We start from the raw sequence: 23,455 nt of genomic DNA on the forward strand, positions 1-23,455 counted from the left end.
TTAGACAGACAGTCACAACAATCCCAGTTGCCGGAATTAAAATGTTGGCATTTTGCGTTTCTGTAAACCACGGATACGTGAAAATCTCGGACGTTTCTGAACCAAAAAACACGTTTCGTATCAACGTTTAAGTTTGGCCAGTGTTGGTGGAGCCGGCGTCCAAGTCACGTGACCGTCAAGTTTCGGTCTGCGAGGGAAAAAAATGGTTGGTCCTTTTATTCTCAGAGGAAAATGCGATATTTTAAGAGCTTCGGCATTCAAATGCGTTTTGATAACGTTTTTATTTTCGTAATCTTCGTTCAGTGAACGTATATGATCTTTAGTTTATTAGTTATGACGAAACTTCTTTAAGGTCTCGCCAGGAAATTGTTGGAACGCAACGTTTCGGACATTTGAACTCAACCCCAACTCAACCCCATAACGTGTTTCTGCAAGACCTGCTAAAATGTCCTCTATCCGCATCGTGTGTTGGGAGAGGCGTGCCAAAGCGTCGGTATTTGACGACCGAAATGGTCAATTAAGGTCAGTTTACAACATCACATTGATTGATCATTTAGCCTACTCCTCTGACCCCAAAGTATTTGATTTTTTTTAACCATGGCATCACTCCTACATACTTAATTCTTTTACGTCGCTCGGGGGGGGGGGATTGTTTGCTAAACAACCGCACTGTCAGGGAAGTTAAATTACTGTCGCGAGCACTTAAAAAGAAATAAAAGTAGAGATAAAAAGAAATAACTGACCATATGCATGTCAGTGGCCCACTCACGTTTTGGATGATTCTTTTAGTTACAGATATATAAATAGGGTTTTTAGGATTTACGTTAATTGTTTTCAGTAGCAATTTTGGGGAAGCTAAGCTTTCCCCTAGCCTCATAATAGCGCCGCCTATGTTGTAATTCACAACGGATAATTACGAACCCAAACCAATGCCTTTCTTATTCCACGACACCGCGTTCCGTGGAAATATAACCCAGCTATAATTACAAAATGGATTTTTGTTTTTTTTGAGCAAGTTGAAAGTACCTGTGATGGACTGGCGGCCTGTCCAGGGTGTCTCCCCGCCTGCCGCCCAATGACTGCTGGGATAGGCTCCAGCATCCCCGCGACCCTGACAGCAGGATAAGCGGTTTGGGTAACGGATGGATACCTACTGTATTGCTAATTTGCAACAGACCGTGAATGCGCCAGTCATCCCTCCAACCTGTCACGGATGGAAGTTGGACGTATCTTACGCGGCTAAATAAAGGGGTGCATTTTACGGCAGGGGTGCATATTATGGCAGAACACCAGCTTCCAAAACAAAGAACAGAGAAACTTGGGTCACAACACACACACACACAGGGAGTGTGACTTCAATCTCTGCCCAGAACGCCATTACTCCACTATCTCTTTACATAGCAAATAGTTGTTTGCTGCTATATTAATGTTCGAAATCCCATAGCACCTTCAAAGTTTGGCCGAAATTGAAACAATATTTCCTACATAATTTATTAGTTCAATCATGCATATAAACAGACATACAATTAGATTTATAGTGAGAATTGAGTTTGAAATGTATAGTAGCTGAATTGAGTAGGTGAGAAGTGGTAGGAAAAATGTGTATACTTCCTTCCACTCCTTTTCGAACATGTAACACAATTTTATTCATACGGAGATTTGTTCGCGGAGTTTGATGTGTGGATTTGTTAATCACTTAAGATTATTGACAATGGCTTATCTGTATGTTCATCTCATGTTATATCCTGTTTGTTTGTTCGAAATAGATACATTATATATATATTCTTTAAGAGGTCCCATCTCGGCTTCTTTCATTTTTCTGATACCTCATCACGTTCATTTGCATACAGCCTATCAGATCATATCGCCGAAATATGAAGCCACTCTGCACCAGGCTTTTTTTTTAATACTTGCCAGCTCATGAATATTAATATAGATTGGGCCATTCCCATACAGCTCTTGAGACAAATAGGAAGTTACGGATAAAGGTAGGAATAACACAAGTAATGTACAAATAATTTAAAAAAAAAGTTGGTTAATAGTTTTATGTCACGTTCAAGGTTTTTAAGACATGAAACGTTAAACCTGATTACCGATTTCGGTCCAACTTTAAACATACGGTAGTGAGTGAATAGTGAACTGAGTATGTAGTATATGAATACACTTTAGACTTTATGGTACCCCCATTTTTTTTAAAAGGTAGGTCCAATGACCCCCCACACTCTTGCGCACGACCAACCATTTGCATAAAGGAAAAAAATCTTGTTCTTGTTCAACTTTATTCACTTTTTGCACCATTTTATCGTGTACCACAATAATAAGTTATAAATTCTTTAGTCAAGGTAGCACGATTAAATCTAAGGAGTTAAGCATTTATACTTTGTTTATAGTCAAACACCTTTAAACCTAATACAAGAGCCTAGAGGTGAGAGCAGTCAAACGGTGCATTTTAAAGTAGCATTGGACTGAGCAGCAATACTGCCCTCTTCTGTTGCTGTAAACGTATTGCAAGTGATTCCACATGATGGTATTTATAATACGCACAATACCAAAACCTACTAAAATGAGCTCAGATGGCAACCGGTCCTCTTTATTCCATGGAATGCAAGACATCACTTTGAGAATTCATCACACAACAATCAACTAAGTTTTCAGAAAAAAAAACCATTTTATTTAAATGTAGCAACAAACGTAGGGGGAAAATAAAACATGGAAGTTGCTGGAGACGCTTTTCTTTTTCATACCTCATGATTGTATGGCTTTTTAGCATACTCGTTTACTGCATAGCTCTGGCGGTAGTAAGGGGGTGGGGTGACATGTTCCCAGCCAAAGCGAGTCTTTGCCAATACTACAGTAGGTCACTGACAATCATCCATTCTGATGTCGCAAACATCAACAAACTATCAATTACATCAATATCCAATGTCAGGTAGTCTTTAGTGCTGCATCTCGGAATGTTATTGCAGACTACGTGAGTTCAAAGGTTCCTGATTAAATGAGAGTCGGTCACATGTGACCAAGGAGGGCAACAGCAGCCAAGTCATTTGTGGTCTTAACTGGGGAATGTAAAAGGCACTTTTTAAAATAAAAAGACATGTGAAGTAACTCAGGAAGTGATTTTAAAAGAAGGTTGTGGAAGCAAACTGAAAAAAAAGACAAGGGATATGTAACAAGGTATAAAAGGAAAACGGGGGTAAAAAAAAATGCTCTTCATCTTCACCCATTCATGACCATCCTGACCAGCTCTGTGAAGAAAAGGGAAAAAAAAGAAATAAGATTTACAGCTCACTGTGTGATGGAGACCTTCTCCAACTACAGCATCCGTAACCGGGCCCCACTCTCATCCAGTTTTGGTGATCCTGGTTGGGAGATGCTGCATTTGGAGGCAGATCCCCCACCTTCTGTAGATTCGTTAGAGGAAAAAAGGGTTTGAAGAAGGGGGGGGGGGTTTAGATAGAGAAATGTGATTTAATCATCTCTATCTCCTGCTCAGCAAAAGCAGATGGGTTTGGCCTCGCCTTGGATCCAGGAAAAGTCTGTTAGAGAAGCCATCCTCGGCATTTGCTTTCCTCTACTTCAGAAGCTGAGAGAAGGAATGAAGATCAGGGGAGCTACAAGTCAGGTCAGAGAGCACCCAGCTACAATCAGCTTCCAACAGGGTAGAGGATGAAGTGAGAACCAGCAAAAAAGAAATTCACTGAAATTATCTGGTTAGTAGAAGGAGGGACTGGTCCACTCTCCTTAAAGCTGGTGCATATACCCCCCCACCACCACCAAAAAAAAAAAGTGGCAAGTACCTGTTTTCTTAGAGAATGTCATCAGAAATGTGAACCAGCATAATTTGATGCAGCTGTAAACAAATGTACCTAAATGAGAGCTGCCTTGTGACCTACATCCTTGGTTCAAAATGGTGGGCTGACGGCCACCTGGCCATCCCAGCTCTTGAGCCCCGAGTGAGACCAGTCACTTCCCTGCATATCTACCATGTCCCCCTACAAACCGAGGGGATGCCCAGACACATGCAGAAGGGCATGCTGCAGCCAGGGGCCAAAAGAGGGCTGCAGGAGAGAGAGACAGAACAGGAGTAGGCTACAAATGGGTCAAAGCCTCAGGACTAAAAAACAAGAGGGACCACCAGGACTTTCCAGCTTGCAGGTTAAGGTAAAATCTACCTTTTAACAGAGCACTGCTCCAAGTCACATTAGCCATGTTTCCACCTAAATATTAAGAAAGTTTTAATTAAGCTGTTATATGAAGAAAAAAAACAATTCAGAATTGGTGTTTTTTAAGTGAATGCAAAAATATCTGTGTGTATGACCAAAAATCATGAGAAAAAATAGAAAGGTGGACAAGAACTACTTGCCAATGGAGCAATTCAAAATCTGAATTTCTCTTGCTCTACAATGCATAATCTCTTCATGAATCCATCTGCTTTTCCATCTTGAGTGAGTGTAAATAAAATGAGCATTTACACATTTTTTTAACTCATTTACAAATACAGAATTTGCATGCAAAGTTTGATGGAAACATGGCTTATACCAATTAGATCAGAGTTAAGCTCGTCTAAGTGTTTGTGGGCTATATTTAACGGGGCAAAAAGGCAGGAAAGCCTGGCAGCGCCATCTCCTGGTATACCCAATGCCCGTACCGGCCCTCAGCCAGACATGATGTGGCGGACAAAGGCTGTGGAGGAAGAACAGTTACACAACATCATCAGTTGATATTTACAAAATGCCTTTTCAGTCAGCCATCGACTTAATCATGGCCAATGTATGAGCACAGGTATTGAGTTGTACTGACATGACTGGCAGCTTGACATTGTAACTTCTCGGACGAACATCCTTGGCCCAACCTCGCTAAAGAGACATTATTGAGTACCACTGCAGTGACTTTCGGGTCACTCTTCACAAAAACATGCTTCCATAAGCTGTCCTTAAAATGCCAGTATCAGAATGCCAGAGTATGACAGCAATCTCATACTTGGATCAATTTCTCTTCACCTGCTAGTTGTATTGGCAGCCACACAGTAATTGATCCCTCAAAACAGCATGAATGGGTTGTCATGCTTGACTAAAGGTCTATACCCACATCAAGCGTGGTTATGCTGGTTGAGACTGAGCAATTTGCATGTTTAAGGAGACAGCCTCGCTATACATCATCAACCTAATTAGTTGGTGGCACCCTCCAATCCTGCTCCTTTCTTTTTCTCCCTCACCTTCATAATTGATGCAGCCATTAGCGTCTTCGTGTCCTGCCAACAGTGTTTCCACTTCCTCCTCTGTCATCTTCTCTCCTGGAGGACGAAACAGGGTGGATTCACACTGAGCAGACACAATTTCCAAATCATTTTGACATGTAAACTATGGGTTTTAGGTTAAATATGTTGAATAAAATGGCCATTTCTATGAATGCACTAGAAAGAGACTTCTGTCAAAGTCCCTTTTGTAACCTAAGTGGTACATGTCCAAAATAAATAAATAATAATAACAACATAAAACTACTACTACTACTTTTGGCTGCTCCCGTTAGGGGTCGCCACAGTGGATCATCTGTTTCCGTTTCTTAATAATAAAAAAATAAAACACTAAATGAAAAAGAAGATGTACTATAAATTTCCCATAGAGATTTCCAAGTGTAATGAAAACTTGATCTACCTAGCGTTGTGAGGACGTGACGCAGCTCTGCCCCCATTACTGTGCCATTGCCCTCTTTGTCAAAGACACGCAGTCCCTCTACAAAATCCTCAAAAGAGCCCTGGTCCTTATTCTTAGCAATGGCTTGGAGCATGGGCAGGAACTGTTCAAAGTCTAGCATCTTGTGGTTCATCTCTGTAAAAGATGAGTGCAAATGGATTCAATGAGGCAACTTGCAGTGAGCTTACAGCTACAGCACTCAACAATACAGGTGGTCAACAGTACTCTTATCTTAGGATCAAAATTGTGCAAACAAGCCTGGGAAGATGAAACAAATTTCAAAAATGTTCCTTGGTATGGAAACAATCTGTTTTCTAAAAACAGATACTTCTATTCCTTGTTGGAAAATAAACGACATACATACATGTATATAGTGTCAATGTGTTCAGGCGTTCTTCCCCTTACCCTCAGCCTTGGGGTTTCCCAGGACCTTGAGCACCTCAGCGTTGACTGGGTTCTGCCCGAGGGCCCGCATGACATCCCCACACTGGCTGTAGCTGATCTTCCCATCGCCTGTCCTGTCAAACAGCAGGAAGGCCTCCTTAAACTCTGTGGGGGTCGAAAGGCACATGAGAGGTTAGATGGGAACTATCTAAGGAAGGGAGAGATAGGTAGACACATGAAGAGTTGCTATAGCATAGGGAGTTAAATGACAAATGGATGAAAGCAAACAAAGGGACAGATGTTGAAGAAACAAAACAAGCAGTTATAGAATGTACAGAGGCAAGCTGATGAGTGACATTGACGCAGTGACATTGAGTTTGTTTAACAACTGACAATTTTCATCTAGGCCCAAGTGTGGCTCAACCCAGATAGTTCGCATTTACAATTCTGATTATGTTGGCCTTTATTTGTCAGTCTTGAGTTGACCCAATCACATGTGGCCTTTGTAAAAGTAATAGGACTAGGAAGGGCAAAAAGATACAAGTACAAAGTACTTGTACAAAATCTGAGTACAAAGTCTGATTAGGTTCCATGGCCCAGTCGATCCAGGATAATTAGAGACCATTGTTAACCATAATAAGTAGAGGACAAACAATTCTCGAACAGAATGACCTTTATATATACTTTGTAACTTAATCTAAATGCATTTCAGTAAAGGGAATCAAGACTTGGATTTGATTCTTCCATGTGTTGTAGGATTACAATTTAGTAACAAATTATCTGAACAGATCAAAGCTTTAACAATAGATTTCTCCTCAGAGGTTATCTACTTAAAGTCTAACAACTGAAGGGGGTGGATTAGAATCACAGCCTTACTAAATTTATCTTAAATTCCAATCTGAACTGTGCCCACACCCCAGGGGTTTTCCTCATTTAGCTGATATCTCAATTAACTCTAGAGAATAGCCTAGATTGTTTTATTAATTCACCCTCCTGCATACTCTAAAAACAGCATTTTTGTTTGTTAACTTTAAGGACTCAAAACAGAATGCTTTTCTGTTTTGAGTCTTGCTTGATTTGCAACATCAGATGTACACCACTGGTTATTTCACCCTCATTAAAACTTTTCCTGGAAATTGACAAACAAAATCTCAACTAGCTAACAAAGGTGAGGGATTCATAGGCCATCCATCTGATTTGTGATGTGGTGCAATGCACTTTTATATCAAGTTCAATATCTCATCACTCAGTGTATGTGGCAGTATAGCAGTAAAAAGACTGACAAGATTAATATAGCAGCAGCTTGACAGCATACATTCATTTATTAGCACTACCAGATGGAGCTAAAGCCGATCTGGCAAGCAGTCTCACAAGTGAATTTGCACATTCCAAGGCTTTAGAAAACATTATTTGATGCCTCTCCCTTCTGCCAACCCTACTACAATAAATATTTCAGTATGGTTGAATAGTAGACCTGCTTAGGTTATCAGAGCCATCCAAGACACAAACAGGTATTAATGACCGTTTGTCTTGTTGTTGGAAATGCAACACCGTGCAACACAGCCCTAATCATCTGTCAGCCATGACTTTAAGTAGCTTTTTACTGATGTCAGTGTTGATTTATCCATCTTCGTTCCAATGCAAAACAAGCGAGTTTAGCTCAACAATCAACCAAAGAGCATCCGAATAAAAAGGCTTTGCCTGGATTTTGCTATCTGAAAGATCAAGATTTAGGGATTACGCAACAGCTACATAGACTCCTACAGGCCAGGCCTGTTAGTAACTTTATGGAAAGAGCATTTCCCCAAAATTTCAGGCTCTGTTGTGAAGCTTTTCCTGTTCTCAGGAATGTGTCTCTTCCCCTCTGGCCTGTGAGAGCTTTTCCCAACACCATATTTGGTATTGGAGGAGTGGAGAAAAGTAGGAGGAGAGTGAGCTAGCTGTGGCCTATTATGTCAACGGTGATTAAACAAACCAGACAGAGGATGAAAATCATCCACCACTGTGCCCAGCACCAAAAAAGGGAACGCTCATGGAGATGACCTGCTAGGCAGATAACAGGCAAACTTTATGTTAAACTAGCACAATCAGGAATGCATGCGTACCAACACCAGTCAGCCTTTGCAGAACAAACGTGAACTTTGGCCATGTATGGCGTTAAGAATGAGATGGTCGTTGCTAATGCGTTACTTGACCATATAAAGAACAATGCAAACACTGTCAAAACTACTAATTAGCATGATGCATAAATGTCACTTTCTAATATACCAAAACATCACTTGCCAAGCAACTCTCACTCAGAGTTATGCTTTGTTTATCCAGAAACCAACATGCAGTTCACGCCTTAAGAGATCCTAAGATATCCATCAGTTACTATGTGCTCATGGGGTCTCATATCCGCAACTTACCATGTATCTGTTCCAGGTTAAATTCAATCTGGAAAGAACAAGCAGTGTGAAGTGGAAAGTGGTGAAACAGCTCGGAAAAGAGGGTAAACTTAACCAGAACTACCTTTACAGGATGACAGGCAGGCAAAGGGCAGATGATAGGACAGACAAAAGCAAAGTGGCATCCAAATCAAGAAACAATGAAGACATGCAAATCATGGGGCAGCTGGAGGGTATCACAACACAAACTTGCGACTCACCAAGGATTTGATCTTCCGTGAAGTCAGACTGTTCAAAGAGAAATTAGGCTATATGAAAATGACGTCTTTTGCCATAGTGCCAAGTAACCTAACGCTGACGAACGTATAGAGAAAACAAACGTACACTTTCGAGCAAGACATTCTGGCCCTGAATATCTATTATGTCGGAGAGACTGAGCAGGTACAATTTCAAAGCCATCTAATCAGCGAACATCGCCACACTGTACATTTTAATTACCGTTAGCTAACGCGGCTAGCCTTACAAGTTACACTTCCGCTAGCAGCCCATGAGCTGGCTAGCGAACCAGTGTTTTGTTATATCTCCTTACGATAAGGTTTCCAAGCTAAACTATATTTCTGCACCATATTCTTTACAACTTACACCTATCGTATAGACTACATTTTTTTTATTGTTAACTATAACCAGAGGACCGGAAACCCACCATGGTTGTGGCCGCTTAAGTGTGACCGCTCCGTCGGTAAGCCAAAAGAATGTGTCGGTCCAGTGGGAAGGGCAGAAGAGAGCCTCAAACAGCGCGTCATCACCGTGCACTTGCGCGTGCTGGGCACTGCGTGCGCACCATCCCAAAACACGAGGGAGCACGTCTGCAACATTGCCCTCAGGTGTGCGGTTCACATGTATCTTTGTTCATTGTTTTTTGTTTTGTTTTTTGCTTTTTTTTTAATCGACCGCACGAAACCACCGAAGAAAAAAACAAAACAAAAAACAGGCATGCACTGAATTTACCTGAACTTTGCAGTTTGGCAAATTCAGCTCGAATTTAGCAATGCAGGGTAAAATGGCTTTAGATCAGGTCTTGAGACAACGAACTGGTGCCATTGCATATCGACCGCATTTTATTCGCCTTTTAGAAGGATTGTCTTGGTCACGTCACGATGGGTTATGAGACAATAGGCCGCTGGGAACGGACACCCCCCAGCTCAGGCACACTAAGTTAACAGCACTTCACCTGTACCTCAACAGGATTTACAGTGCAGGTACACTCAATTAAAGCCAACAGCCCATTAAAAAAACTCAGCTCTCAATCACAAATATGAAATACATTAAAGCCACTTTTGATCGATATTAACAAAAAGCTGTTACTAACTCATGATTGAGTTCTTCAACTCTGCGGCACGAAATGAAAATTTAACAACAGCAGCTTCATGCAGAGGCTTTGGTTTAGGGCCCCCCCTGACCCCTTGAGCCCCATGGGCCTCTGCCCAATCGGCCTGTTCAGTAATCCACCTCATGCGTCACTGGTGTCCTTATTTTACATGTTGCAGTTTCATCTCCCAGGCTAAATGAGTCCGTCCCTAAATCCAAATGATATGCTGCAGCAGCATAAACGTGAAAATAACATACAAAGCATATGGTAATGAAAGCAAAGCCAAAGCACAATATGAACACAGTGTGCTAAGCTCAATTTGGGCCAGACTGAAGCTACTGTTCAACGAAAAAACAGTTTCACCTAAACCACTGTAAACCTAAACCACTTTGACAATCGTCTATACATGGAAATATGTAAAATTTTTTTCTTGATTGGCCCCTTGGACCTTCCCCTGCAATTCCTGGCAATAACATAATGGTGCCCTATGGACCTCAGTAATATTTCCACAATTTATCTTTTTTCTAGTTACAGAAATTAAGACTCTTTCATAAAAAGGATATGCCTGTCTTACATAGAAACATCTTTCCATCTTACAGAGAAACATCTGCCAAGCTGATTCACTAATTTCAAAACTTTGTTTGAATTCTTCACACATTAACAGTCTACCAAACTAGTGTAATTATTTACAAAAAAAATCAAAAGTAATATGTAGCATAAATTCACTTTTTGTAGATTGAAATCATGTCTTACTTGATACAGTTATGGCAAGCATTACAAATTAATGCATGTGATTACAAATTGCTTATGTGACATTGCATGTGTTGGGTTGAAGGTGCCATGTATAGTATTTTTGTGTTTCTTGAAGCACAATATGACTGGTAAAATATCAGCAGTGGTTGCTGAAGGATGCCAATTGAAACAAAGTGAACGACTCACCCCCCCCACACACACACACACAAACACATACACAGATGCTCTGATGAAGGCCACTAGGTCGAAAGGTTAGCATGTTAGTTGACATGGCCAGAATAAATTGGTGAAATTGAGATTGGTCAACTTTGTCCTGACGATCTGTGTGTGTGCTACCATTTCACCTTTGGCTATTCAATGTTGGAACACACACACACACACACACACACACACACACACACACACACACACACACACACACACACGCGCACACACACACACACACACACACACACACACACACACACACACACACACTCCCCAGATTTTTGCATTCAGAAACTACAGGAGCCCGGCCGGTTGAGCTGTTTTTTGTCGTTTGATGCCCCCCCCCCCCGAAATAATTTGATTTGTATTTACAATCCTCGGCAAACTATGCAGCGACCACAGAGCGCTTATTCTGAGGGCATTCAAAAATAGCAAACGTTGGCAAACGTGTTGTGTACCAGTGCTACCCCTCTATGTGAATTTATATGTCTTGCTTGTTTTTGGTTGGCTGTTGAATCCACATGGCAGAACAATGAAGGATTTAAGTAGCATTATGCATCTTTAAAAGTGTTTTATATTGTTGATAACAGTTATCATAAATCTCCTTTGCATTCACATAACCGAACCTTTGCCAGCACACCGGATAAAACTTGCTATTTATCCGATGAGGTTTTATCTCAACCATCTGCCAAAAGATATGATCAAGTGGGCGTAGTCCCTCATCTTTCAGATTATAATCTTGCCATTGAGGCCAATGTATGTGAAATAGTAGTGAGTCTGTAGGAAGGTGCTACATTTTTTCAGGTTTATTTCTTATTTTGTTTTTATTGTTCTTTTTCCCCTATTTAATGAAAAGTCTGCTAGGTACAAAGAGCAGTGATTTAATTTAATCCCCTGCACAGTAATAGCACATACTGGCTAACAGCTTCTTTTCCCCTAAGGAGGCCAAAGACTGGCAGACAGCCTTGGTCCTGTTAATGTCCTATTTCTTTTCTTAGCCTGATTCATCCTAATCCCAGACTTTCACTGACATCTAAATCTCCGCGATAAGCTTCAAATTCAGGGAAAGGTAGGTCCTTGTCAAGGATCTTAGATATATTAATTTCAATAAAGTGCTCATTTTATACAATGACCTCGCATGCAACCATGAAGGACATAAAAGAATGGCGTATTTCTGACTGAGATTTAGTATTTGCTATGGAAACAAAGCCTTATCTATCTAGAGCATGAACCTGGTTATTTCTTGATAAACACATCAGCTACAGCTAGACATCTACATATCATCTCGATTCACGAATGGCCCAGATTAGCTTTGTCACATACAGGGTCAGGCAATGCAGTTGCTTCACTCACCTCCAAGGTGCTTGGGTCAAATGGGGAGTCCGAGGGACGCAGCATCCTTGGCTTCTGCTCTGGAGCAGGTCTTGGAGCTGGAGGGGCTGCAGGGAGGCAAGGGAAAGGGGGACCCAGTCTGGGCTGAGCCCCTGGTGATGGAGATTTCTTAATGGACGCCTCTCTTTTAGGGGCCATTCCTGATATCCAGAACAGTCTAAACTTCTTTCCCTGCACCAGCAGCTGGTGTGGTTGCTGAAAGTAGAAGTGGAGGTACCGAGGTATGACAGAAAGTGTGTCAGATGTGTATATTATGCAGAGGAGTGGGGGGGGGGCAAGAGAGAGAGAAGGAGAGAGAGAAAGAGAGAGAGAGAGATTGGTGGGGGAATTATGATGCCTGAGGGACTGGCAAGTGGATGAGACAGAGGTGGATGCATTAAAAGGAATATGCTTGAGTGAGTGAGTGAATGAGTGAACGAGGGAGGTGTGGGAGGAAGGCAGATGAGAGCGGGAGTATAGAATAAGGCGGTGGTGGGGTGTTTACAGAGAGAACCAAGCTCAGATGTTTGACTCCAAGCACATGCTTCTATTTGGGTCAGAAAGGCGTGTGCATGGGAGTGGGGGAGCAATAAGTATTACTAGTTGTGTGCTTTCAAGCGGTCTAAATACACAAACGCTAGCCTGCCTGGGATCAGCCTCTTGTATCTGTGAATAAGTCGCAGCAATAATATTTTAAACACATATTGTGTGTCTCTTCGTTAGTCGGTTAGCTAATAATAGATTGTTCTATTTTGGCTCTTGGAATAAAAGATGTCCTCTCTGCATTTACTCCCCAGATATTCTCTCTGCTCTCCTTCCTGTAGGGCTGATACCGATGCTGTATGCCCAGACACAAGAGCAGGGGTCTACAATATCTAGTGGAGTGGGAGTGTTAACAATTCAGCCATATTGTTTTCTGGCAGATTCAAGTTCACATATAAATGAGTCATACAAAAGCCACTATCTGTGCACCACTGTAAATCACCTATAATGAACATAATCAAGATGGATGTTGCAAGGCATTAACGGTTTATCATCATTGTGATTAACTTGACTTTAAAAATAAAATTGATTCAACAAATCAAGAAAATAAATTGATTCTTTACGGGACTGCATTACCAAAGACATAAAAAAATGTCAGGAGAAATATATAGAACAAACTAGGCCTATATTTCTGCACATGTAGTATAGTAAGTAGTATGTCGACTGTACAGGAGCGTCCTCGCCAGTTTAAAATACTATTTCACACTCTCACCACTAGATGTCAATGTTTCACAACCAGAGAGCATGACGGGTTGAAGACCCCAAAACTGGACTGTTTGTCGATGTTGATCTTTTTTCTTTTTTTTTTTAAATTTCACGTTAATAATGCAATAAATGAACATTTCTGTTTTCTTTAGAAAAAAAAGCACACAACTCCCGATAACCACTGTAGAAGAAGTGCAAATAACGCTACTACATCGAATTACAGCTAGAATATTACCATTGTCATTAACTTTATAGCGATCCCTAGTTTTTCTGGGGGGTTTTTGTGTGTGGATGGAATGAAGCATTTATTAATGCCTGTTTTTTTTCTGGTGGTGTACGCTCATGTATGACGTGTGTGGAGGGGTTGTTGGCAACCATTTGATTATTTATTTATATATTTATCGATTTATTTATTTAATTGGTAATTCTTTCATTTTCTTGTTTACCTCCCTATATTGTAACTTGGCACAACAGAACACACGACTAACTCATCCCGAGGTTTACAAACCGGCGTTGCTTTGGCCCGGTCCTCATAATTGATGCTCTGCACCCTTCAGTGAATTCTGGGCACAATCCATCGCGCACCCAATGGGTCTTGAAATCACCGTTTATGTTCGTCGAGCGTCAGAACAATGGCGTCACGAGACCCTCGCTGCGCGATCAACGGCACTTCTGTGGAGCCTTGATATAGCGCATCAAACAAGCTAATTGTAAACAAAAATAACATAAACAAAAACATAAACAAACAAAAAAAATCCTCGTAAACAAAGTTATCCAAAACGAACTTTCATAATGAAAACAATAAATGCTACATTTAATTTGTTTTGACCCCCCCCCCCCCCACCCACCCACCCACCCACACACTTTGGAGGTCCAAGGTCGCCCGTCTGCGTGTGCAGCCTATTCAGGAGCCCAGTGTGGCCCCATGCGGAGCCAGCCGATTGTTGATGAGTCTGCCGACCAGACAACACGGTGTCAGTTTAAGAAGATTAGATGGCAGTGCCTCACGTTTTCCTCATCATCTGCAGCTATAATCCGTCGCTATTGGCTAATAATAACAACGGCAATAATCTACACGTCGCTTGGATCCATGAAATGAAAACAAGCAATTGCTCTCTGAAATGCAGGTTTTCGCAAAGTTCTCCACATATCTAATATCATTTTTTTGGAAATTACTGAGCCACTTAATTTAGGGGGTGGGTGGCATCGTAGTCTTTATGTTTCATTCTCCGTGGGCTGTTGTGAGACGAAATTCAATTACACTACTCCCAAGTTAAAGCGAATGTTTCAGCAGATCTGCTGAGGTACCCCAACAGACTAATGTAATTATGGCAGTTCTCCCACCTAATACCATTCAAAGTCCCCCTGCCACGGCAAATCTCCAAACCACCTGATTTATTTTTAATGACATTACACCCCTCAGTCGGCTGTGTCATGGTAATAATCGGGCCTGCTCCAGCTGCCTCTAGATCACATTAGCCAGGCTTAATATTGACAGTGCTGGGCCCACTGAACAATGAGGTTGCAGGGATAGGCAGCTTAGAGGCTCACTAGCCAATGGGCATACTGCAGGAGGTAGAGGAGGTGCAGGCCGGGATGCTCCAGCGCCGTATGCCCCGGAGGACTGGCACCATCATTAGGCACCTTTTTTCTATAGTCCCATGCAGTTTTAAATCCACCACGCGCAGATCCAGACCCCACCCAGACCTCCGACTTTAAAACCGTATCGAGGAGGGACCATGAAAGTAGTGGCAGCTTGATTTGCTGCTGTTCTCTCGGTGGATGAGAAGACCTTCCGGGGCAACAGCTCGGCAGCTGCACCTTGCGGTAGGAGGTGCCCACTGTGACAAAAATCCCTGAAAGAAAAGAGGGCAAACAGGCCTTTCTCACCTTGCCATGAAAAGATAAAGTCAATGGCAGGAGGATCATCTTTGCAAAAAAATTGAATGTGCATCCATACAAATGAAAATAAACTGCACAAAAAAATAGAAAAACCTAATCTGCAGACTGTTTTTCCTTCTCTCTTTTTTTTAAATACTTTTAATCACAGCCAGACAAATAAAAAATGCATTGTAACAAAATTACATGGAAATCTAATTTGATTAGAAAGTGCTTTTATCTGGTGGACTAATTTAGGGCTGCTGGCTTGTCTATTTGCATAATGGTCACACTGGGAATCAGACCAGGCCACTTGTGGGAATCTTGCACCTGATCACAGAGACACTGTATGGCTCTCTGCCAATCACACCTACATGGCTTCTTCTTTTTTATCCAATTAAAAATAAACACCTGTATTTGGCATTGTATTTACCAGGTTGTTCAACAGCGCTGATATCATATGTGCTGAGGTATTGTCCTCCGTCCCAAACTGTTGTTTCGGAGCGAAGGGGGATTTTGTATGGGGGCCCACAGATTACCGTCCTTGATTAGTGGTTGGGTGTAATCCTTTCAGCCCTTCTCTCTCCCTCTCTCTCCAAAACACCCCAGGGATATGCCCGTCTCCCTGAGGACCGCCGGCATGGCAGATGGAGCCTCCTCCCCCTCTTCTACCCCTTCTAACTGCACACCCCGGAAAAAAAAACAACACTGGTGATGCCCTGGGATGGAGGCTGTAAAGTATCCTGAATATGAAACCACAGGCACCTTTGTTTAATGGCTTTCTCCCCACTTAGTGAGAATAGCCCCCAGGCCCAATTCCCATTCTGTAGCTACATTTCTGTCCAATTGGAATGTTTTCCAAATCCATTAGCTCAAAGGAACGGGAATAAGCCTCAAATGATCCCGAGTTCGTGTTGCCTGGATGGAATGCTGCTTAATTTGATCAAAACTTAGCTTGTAATACAGTAATGGAGACGATTCGGTGTTTTCACCAGACTGACGCAGGACCAGATTCACACAGAAAAAAAAAACTAAGGCTAAATTTAGGTATGCTGGCTTGAAGTCTACAAATGTCTCTATAATGGTGAGATAAGACACTTGTGTTTAGGGCAACTCTCTAATCACAACGATACACATCTAATTTGAACATGTAACCGTCATGTGTCCGCGGCGGTGAGGTGCAGGGAGATAAATCTTGAGTGGGCTTCAGGTGGCATACTGTGGAAATAGGCAATTTTACGCTCCCAATTATGCAGTAGCCTGCGTGTATAATCTGGCTTTGATTTACTCTTTGAGACAGTCTAGCGCTCTCATCCCCTCTTTTAAGGTCTGGAAGGGGAATTTTTCATGTGCTCTGCCACTGTGGACTAAGAAGACAAACTTAAAACTGAAACGACAGAAAGAGGGGAAGGTTTGCATGGACTGATTAAATTGAGGTTAAAGGTTCATGATATATGCATGCACGTGCATGTGTGTGTGTGTGTGTGTGTGTGTGTGTGTGTGTGTGTGTGTGTGTGTGTGTGTGTGTGTGTGTGTGTGTGTGTAAGTCTGTCCACTGATGTTCCCCTGTGTGCGGCAGAGTCATTGGGGCTGTCATTCTCTCCCTCAGGAAAGTCTGCTATGTAACCATATTCAGCCTCAGTGAACAGCAAATGGAGAGAGCTGAGCCCTGGGACTTGTTAACAAACACACACACACACACACACACACACACACACACACACACACACAAACACTCCTTCTCACATGCACACACTCACACATGCACACACGTGCACACACGCACTCACATATTTGCTGTAAATCATACAAAAACAGACATACAAACTGGAAAACAGGCGGATACTGTGCACACGCGTGTGCAACAGAGAGCAGGGTACAGGAAACCTCAGCCACTGTCGAAAGCTGCAGAGCCAAAACGGCGACACGTCACGGGGAACGTGGCGGCGTCCCCTTTTCAAAACAAACTTCTAAGTGACCCTTTAAAGAATCACTCGATTCCTCCTATCCAAACTTGGCATCCCAGATACACCATACCCCCCCCCCACCCCAAGTACCCCAACCCCTTCTCACACGTCCACGCTCCCTCCATCCTTTATGATTACTACAAGGGGCTCAGCTTTCAGGAGCGGACCGGGGAGCATGTGTGCGGAGTTTTAATTCCTATTGTATTCGTGCAGTCTTGGTTGAGTGTGAGTGTGTCCGTGTCTGTGTTTTAGTGAGCGGGGGGGGGGGGGGGGGAGAGACGGAGATGGAGATGGAGAAAAAGACAGGAACAAGGACCCATCTGTCAGCACAGTGTACGCCCCCCCCCCCATTCCTCTCTGAGTCCCACGGGACAAGAGAGAGAGACAACTCACTTGTGGCAGTAGTTTGTGTGAGTAAGTGTGTGTGTGTGTGTGTGTGTGTGTGTGTGTGTGTGTGTGTGTGTGTGTGTGAGTGTGTGTGTGTGTGTGCATGCGTGCGTGCGTGCGCGGGGAAGCACCAATAATGACAACAAAAGCTTTTAAAGATCTAATGAGAGAATCCAAACTGGTACTTAGTCAGAAAAAAAAATCTTTCAACAAATAAACTTCATTCGGGAGGGTCACTCGGGGTTTTCTTTGAATGGGCATGGCATTTACTCTTAATTTTGGAGGAAGTTTCCTGAAAAATTGTGCCGCTTCATGCTATTGGGTACATGACTTTTACCCCAATTATAGTCAGGATTCTCAGTCAAGTTGAGTCTTTGCTCGTCTGCAGGTTTTGGGGCAGCCGAAGTGGAGGCTTGGCACAGAAAACCCTATGGGGAACAGACTCATCTCTCCCCCACAAATCCCAGGCCAGCAGGAACCTGTCAAGGTAAAACTTACACATGATGGTAAAGTTCTATCATGGCAACTATCAAATCATATATTTCACTAAATGTTTTAATTTAGTAAACCAACTTTATGATTCATTCAATAACAATTAAGGTGTACATTTTTGAAGAAGGCCCTGTGATGGCCTGGCGGCCTGTCCAGGGTGTCTCCCCGCCTGCCACCCAATGACTGCGGAAATAGGCTCCAGCAGCCCCGCGACCCTGAGAGCAGGATAAGCGGTTCAGGTAATGGATGGATGGATGGATGGATGGATGGATGGATGGATGGATGGATAAATGGATGGGTTTTTGAAGGGGCACCTGTCTTATAGAAAAACGTATAAATCTTGTGTGCATGGAAAAGTTTGTGTATAAGAGTACACCGCTCAAGTTTTAGTCATGCAAAGTCCTCAGAAGTGAACTTCTGATCAGGTGTGTTCACAACGGCCTCTGCAGAGGGTTGACCACCTATGCTGCTGCTGCAAAGGGAGGGGGGCCGAATTCGCTCCCGCTAGTCAGTCATTTGGGAAACCAGTGAGGATTGTAGGAGGCGAGGCTCCGATTCCCTATGCAGGCTGCAGGTGTGTTGGAGGCCAGGCTCACACTCTGGGGGGACATGTGTGTGTGTGTGTGTGGTCTGTGTGTGTGTGTGGGGGGGGTCACATGTACCTGGGGGAGCGTTAGGGACACAGACACCTCACACCACTCAGTGACTGTTGTCGCTGTTCATATGTGCTGTCTGCTTCACATGGGGCGCCGCACACCCACACCAGGGTCCCCTCTCCCTCTGTCCACACGCCTTCACGGCCAGTGAGCTGAAGAGCAGCGATGGAGACCGTTAGTGAGTTGGACGATGGGGTTGTTTCAGCACGAGACATAATCTCGGGCAGGCGAGTGACGCGTGAGCATCCAAGCAACAGATGTCCCCACCCCCTCGCTTCCTATATGGAGCCATCTGCTAAATTTGGTTCAGCAAGTCGTTAGATAAGTGTCTGTTTTCTGAAATATACCATATATATATATATCGCTGCTTAAACACGGAAATACATCAAACTTGGTGAAATGCGGACTACAGCCTAGTTCAAAAAGTTCAGTCGCTAGATGGATCGACAGTAAGATGTAGCGTTAGTTAGTTGTGTCTCCCTCTGTTTGTCACCCCTCTCTGCGCCCCCCTCTCTCTCTGCCCCCCCCCCCCACACACACACAATGGGATCAATGTGGGGGCACGTGCGACTCGCCAGAGCGGGCCGTCAGTGGCGACTGAGTTCAATGGTCCCCCACCGCGTAGCGGCTCGCCACGAACGAGGACCCGCGGCCGTTTGTTCCGACGTGGCGTTCGCTGTTGAAATTGGGGTAAAATAATATGAGGAGGCGGGGAGGGAGGCAGAGATGTTAACAGCGGACCTACGCAAGCCACTGATTACCACGGTATTATTTAATCATCCGACTGTTTGATGAAACCTGGGATCAATGTAACCATATGCCAGTTTTTGTTTTTTTCTGGTTGAGCAAATAAATCAGACTGATTGTCTACTATCTATCTATCTATCTATCTATCTATCTATCTATCTATCTATCTATCTATCTATCTATCTATCTATCTATCTATCTATCTATCTATCTATCTATCTTAGGAGTTTAAAAGGGTAGGGTATGACCATATTAAACAGAGGCAAACAATTGAGTGAGTGGGTGAACAGCGCACACACCTGCTCTCCGCACACCAAGCTGTCACAATTGCTTAGGCCGACACTCAGCGAGGAGGGCGAGCGTCTCTCAGCGAAGGGTATAATGCGCGTAATTAAGTGGAAAACTCCTAAAACAGTGGGCTAATGAACAGATTATGGCAATCCGTTTAGATTGTTGTTCCAAATGCAGCGCACATATTACGTTAGCCGAGACCAATGGAGAGAGGGCGTCGCCCTCCGCAAGTCCCACTTTGGGAAACGTAAAGCGACGATTTAGGAGCCGCAATAACGGGTACACACGCATTAAAGCTAATCTCTCTCTGTCTTTCTCACCCCCCCCCTCTCCTTCTCGCGCTCTCTCCCCCTCCCTCTCTCAATTTCAATTTTCAATTCAAGGAGCTTTATTAGCACGACAAGACAGTGCTTATATTGCCAAAGAAGAAGAAAAACAGATAAAGAAAACAAGTGACTGGCAAAAAATAAAAACATCCATCCATCCATTATCCGAACCGTTTATGCTGCTCTTCAACATGTCCAATCACCAAGCCACACACAGTGGCAGCAACAAAGCCATTATCACAACTTATCAGTGTTACTTATCAATAACTTATTTACATGAACATATTGATATAGGTAGGTGTTTTTGATAGGAGTGACGGTTTACTCGTATGTGGTGTTTTTATGCTCTTTCTCTCTCTCTCTCTCTCTCTCTCTCTCTCTCTCTCTCTCTCTCTCTCCTGGCCACGAGCCCGCCACGCGCATTTGGATCAGTTGAATGTGGGCGGGGCTCTGAAGGGAGGGAGGGGCTCGTGCCGTCCATAAGGCAGTACGGTAACGTATTCCCGCTAGTCGGAGATGAAGGTCCATCGCGTGCTGACGGCGTACTGAGGGAGTGACGGACGCGGCACACCGGCACATGCGCAGAGAGACTGGACTTTAGCAGGGTGGTGTTTGGTTAAACTGCTCATGCAAGAGGAGATAGGCTGTAGTCTAGTCTTCACAGGTGAGTTTCTCCTCTATTTCCTTTTTTATTTTTATTAAAAGAAAAAAAACCCTACCGATTTCTTGCAAAGCCAGTAGTAGTAAAAAAAAACGAAAAAAAAAAAACAACCAAACGAACAAACCCCAAACCTCCCTTGGTGGACGTATTTAGAGCTTTAATCATTGAAACAATTATTTTTAAACAGCTATTTTGCAGCTTCCCACGCGGCAGAGAAAATCAATTAAAGTTTCCAATTTGACTGAGGTATGAAATAAACGAGTGCACTTGTTTCAGTTACCTTAAAAAACAGAAATTATTGTCTTTTGTTTCCCCCCCTTTATTTTGTAATCCAGACACAATTAAGTGTGTGCATAATATTCGTTTGTTAATTATAAATTACAACAAACTGTCCCACTTTTACGCACAAGTGCACAATTGCAAAGTAGGACAGTTTTGTTCGGGAGCGTTGCATTTCAATTTTGTATTTATTTTTTTATTAACCATTATGCCATGTTGATTGAATTTCATCTCCTCATTTATTTCACCAGGACCAAGGGAGGCAAGGACAAGTAAATAAGAAAAAATAAAGTAAAAACAAAAACAAAAACAATCAAAAACCCAAATTTAATTAAATGTAACCTCTTTATACACTATCTGGGCGGTTTGTTCCCATGTTGTTGATTTGCATGCTGCCCCAATTTAATCTTTGAGCTTTATATGCCTGGCAAATCCCGTCCTGTCCCAGATTGACAGCGTCTCTGTAGCGACTACGGTGTTAACAGCAGGCAAGCACTCTATCCAGAAACAGTATATGCCATATTCCATCACTCAGTGTTTTACGTTGCTTAAATTGCTAACCACAAATTAATTTGATTTGGTGTCAAAATGAGATAAAGACAAGTTTACAACTGCCCATGAAATAAACGAATTGACCCCCAATGTGCTACTGCAGGAATGAGAGCACACTCACGCTATTTCATGGAAATCAGGGCTGAAGACACTTTTTAAAAACATTTTAGCAATTATATATATATATATATATATATATATATATAAAACGTTTTTTTTCCGAAACCATCAATTGTGTACTAATGAGGGGCGCAGAATATCGTATATATATATATACTGTATATTTAGCAGTGTTTTAATGATTTTCCAGCCACAGTTGATGAACATCCAGCTACACTGTTTCAGATGCTCAGAACAAGCGCTTTACCAATGTACCTTTATACCTCCTCAGATCACGATGATGACCAAACCGTTCGGGAAGTCTGGGGATGTGAGTGAGCTGGTGAGCTCTCTGAGCTGGCTTGAAGACGATGTCAGCTCCCAGGATGGAGAGGAGAGCCCAGACATGAGGGGGCGGTTTGGACTGGCTGTTGGAGGCCGGGCCCGGGCCTCGGCAGAGCTGGGCAGTGAGGATATGGAGGAAGAGGAAGAGGAAGATGATGATGAGGAGATTGGACCAAATGGAGAGAAGGCTCCCAAACGGAGGGGGCCCAAGAAGAAGAAAATGACCAAAGCCAGACAGGAGAGGTTCCGTGCCAGGCGGGTTAAGGCTAATGCTCGCGAGCGGTCTCGTATGCATGGGCTGAATGATGCCCTTGATAATCTGCGGAGAGTGATGCCATGCTACTCCAAAACTCAGAAGTTGTCTAAGATTGAGACACTGCGGCTGGCCCGCAACTACATCTGGGCCCTGTCTGAGGTGCTGGAGACTGGCCAGTCCCCAGAGAGCCATGGCTTTGTGGAAATGCTGTGTAAAGGCCTGTCTCAGCCCACCAGTAACTTAGTGGCTGGTTGCCTGCAGCTGGGACCAACTTCATCGCTGCTCAACAAGCTGGAGGACAAGTGTGGAGGCCCAGGGCTAGGTGGCGTGGGGGGTCAGGCTGGCCATCCTCTCAGCTACCCATCACCGGGCCTCCCGAGCCCCCCCTATGGCTCTCTGGAGGCCACTCACCTCCTCCACATGAAGGGTTTTAAGGGGCCGACCTATGACAACCCCTCCCCTAATAATTGCAGCAGTGGTACACCCCCATACGACGGGCCTCTCACCCCCCCTCTCAGCATCAGTGGCAACTTTGCCCTGAAGAAAGAGCCCTCCCCCCATGAGTCAGACAGGAACTACACCCCCCACATGCCCCACACCGGCCACCCTGCCCACTACCTCTCATCCCACCATTACTCTGCTTCCACCATGGGCGGCCTGCCGGGGGCCCCTCAGGGCCACACTCTCTTCCCATCCTCTCGTTATGAGCTGCCCCTGGACATTGCCTTTGACTCCTTTAATCCCTCTCACGTGGTCACTTCTCAGATGAGCACCATCTACAGTGAGTGACTGGGATGAGACTGGCCGGGGGAGAAGCCCTGCATCTCAGTACACTGCTGTCTGACCCACAGCCGTGTTATCAACTGTGTAAAGACGATGATTTGAACTGATGTCATCTGGCACAGTGGGAAACTATACAAACCCTCTGAGAGCAAAAGAGACTCATCACCTCAACTCAGGCTACCTGATACAAAAATGCACCCAAACGGTTTCTGAAATTAATTTATTCCTCTTTTTGGTACGGTTTTGTTTCGTTGATATTTGGATTATCATCATCTTCCAGTTGTAAACAGTTGTAGATAAAGATCGGTTTACCGAATCGGAAAT

At 43.4% G+C, this 23,455-nt stretch overlaps 2 protein-coding genes and 1 long non-coding RNA gene across 5 annotated transcripts; 2 read left to right on the forward strand and 1 right to left on the reverse strand.

The window, feature by feature from the left end:
• The first annotated feature begins 386 nt into the window (after window positions 1-386).
• On the forward strand, window positions 387-18,373 carry LOC130128562 (uncharacterized). Its single transcript, XR_008811918.1, has 3 exons — window positions 387-522; window positions 18,033-18,131; window positions 18,245-18,373. It is a non-coding gene; the product is annotated as an uncharacterized LOC130128562 (long non-coding RNA).
• zgc:153867 (uncharacterized protein LOC337226 homolog) lies at window positions 2,645-12,323 on the reverse strand. Of its 3 annotated transcripts, XM_056298190.1 has the most exons (7): window positions 9,168-9,255; window positions 8,725-8,752; window positions 6,099-6,242; window positions 5,655-5,828; window positions 5,216-5,293; window positions 4,649-4,683; window positions 2,645-3,245 (listed from the first exon to the last, which is right to left on the reverse strand). In XM_056298190.1, the coding sequence occupies exons 1-6, from the start codon at window positions 9,168-9,170 to the stop codon at window positions 4,655-4,657; spliced, it is 456 nt and encodes a 151-aa protein (XP_056154165.1). In that variant the 5' UTR covers window positions 9,171-9,255; the 3' UTR covers window positions 2,645-3,245; window positions 4,649-4,654. The 3 variants fall into 3 exon arrangements, with proteins under 3 accessions (XP_056154165.1, XP_056154156.1, XP_056154146.1); XM_056298181.1 differs by lacking the exons at window positions 4,649-4,683; window positions 8,725-8,752; window positions 9,168-9,255 and adding exons at window positions 8,486-8,513; window positions 12,147-12,323; XM_056298171.1 differs by lacking the exons at window positions 4,649-4,683; window positions 9,168-9,255 and adding an exon at window positions 12,147-12,323.
• A 2,376-nt stretch (window positions 18,374-20,749) lies between the features above and the next one.
• neurod4 (neuronal differentiation 4) lies at window positions 20,750-23,223 on the forward strand. Its single transcript, XM_056275033.1, has 2 exons — window positions 20,750-20,820; window positions 22,040-23,223. Exon 2 carries the CDS (start codon window positions 22,046-22,048, stop codon window positions 23,135-23,137), a length of 1,092 nt encoding a protein of 363 aa, XP_056131008.1. The 5' UTR covers window positions 20,750-20,820; window positions 22,040-22,045; the 3' UTR covers window positions 23,138-23,223.
• Window positions 23,224-23,455: the final 232 nt, after the last annotated feature.

This window comes from Lampris incognitus, chromosome 2 (assembly GCF_029633865.1).
Source record: "Lampris incognitus isolate fLamInc1 chromosome 2, fLamInc1.hap2, whole genome shotgun sequence".
Taxonomy (NCBI): domain Eukaryota; kingdom Metazoa; phylum Chordata; class Actinopteri; order Lampriformes; family Lampridae; genus Lampris; species Lampris incognitus.

Coding starts and splice junctions, on each gene's coding strand:
- zgc:153867 (XM_056298181.1), bottom strand. CDS start 12,323: ATGGCCCCTAAAAGAGAGGCGTCCATTAAGAAATCTCCATCACCAGGG. Junction 6,243..8,485: donor TAACCTGGAACAGATACATG/GTAAGTTGCGGA, acceptor CGACCCCCACAG/AGTTTAAGGAGGCCTTCCTG. Junction 3,246..5,215: donor TGGCTGCATCAATTATGAAG/GTGAGGGAGAAA, acceptor TTTTCTTCACAG/AGCTGGTCAGGATGGTCATG.
- neurod4 (XM_056275033.1), top strand. CDS start 22,046: ATGATGACCAAACCGTTCGGGAAGTCTGGGGATGTGAGTGAGCTGGTG.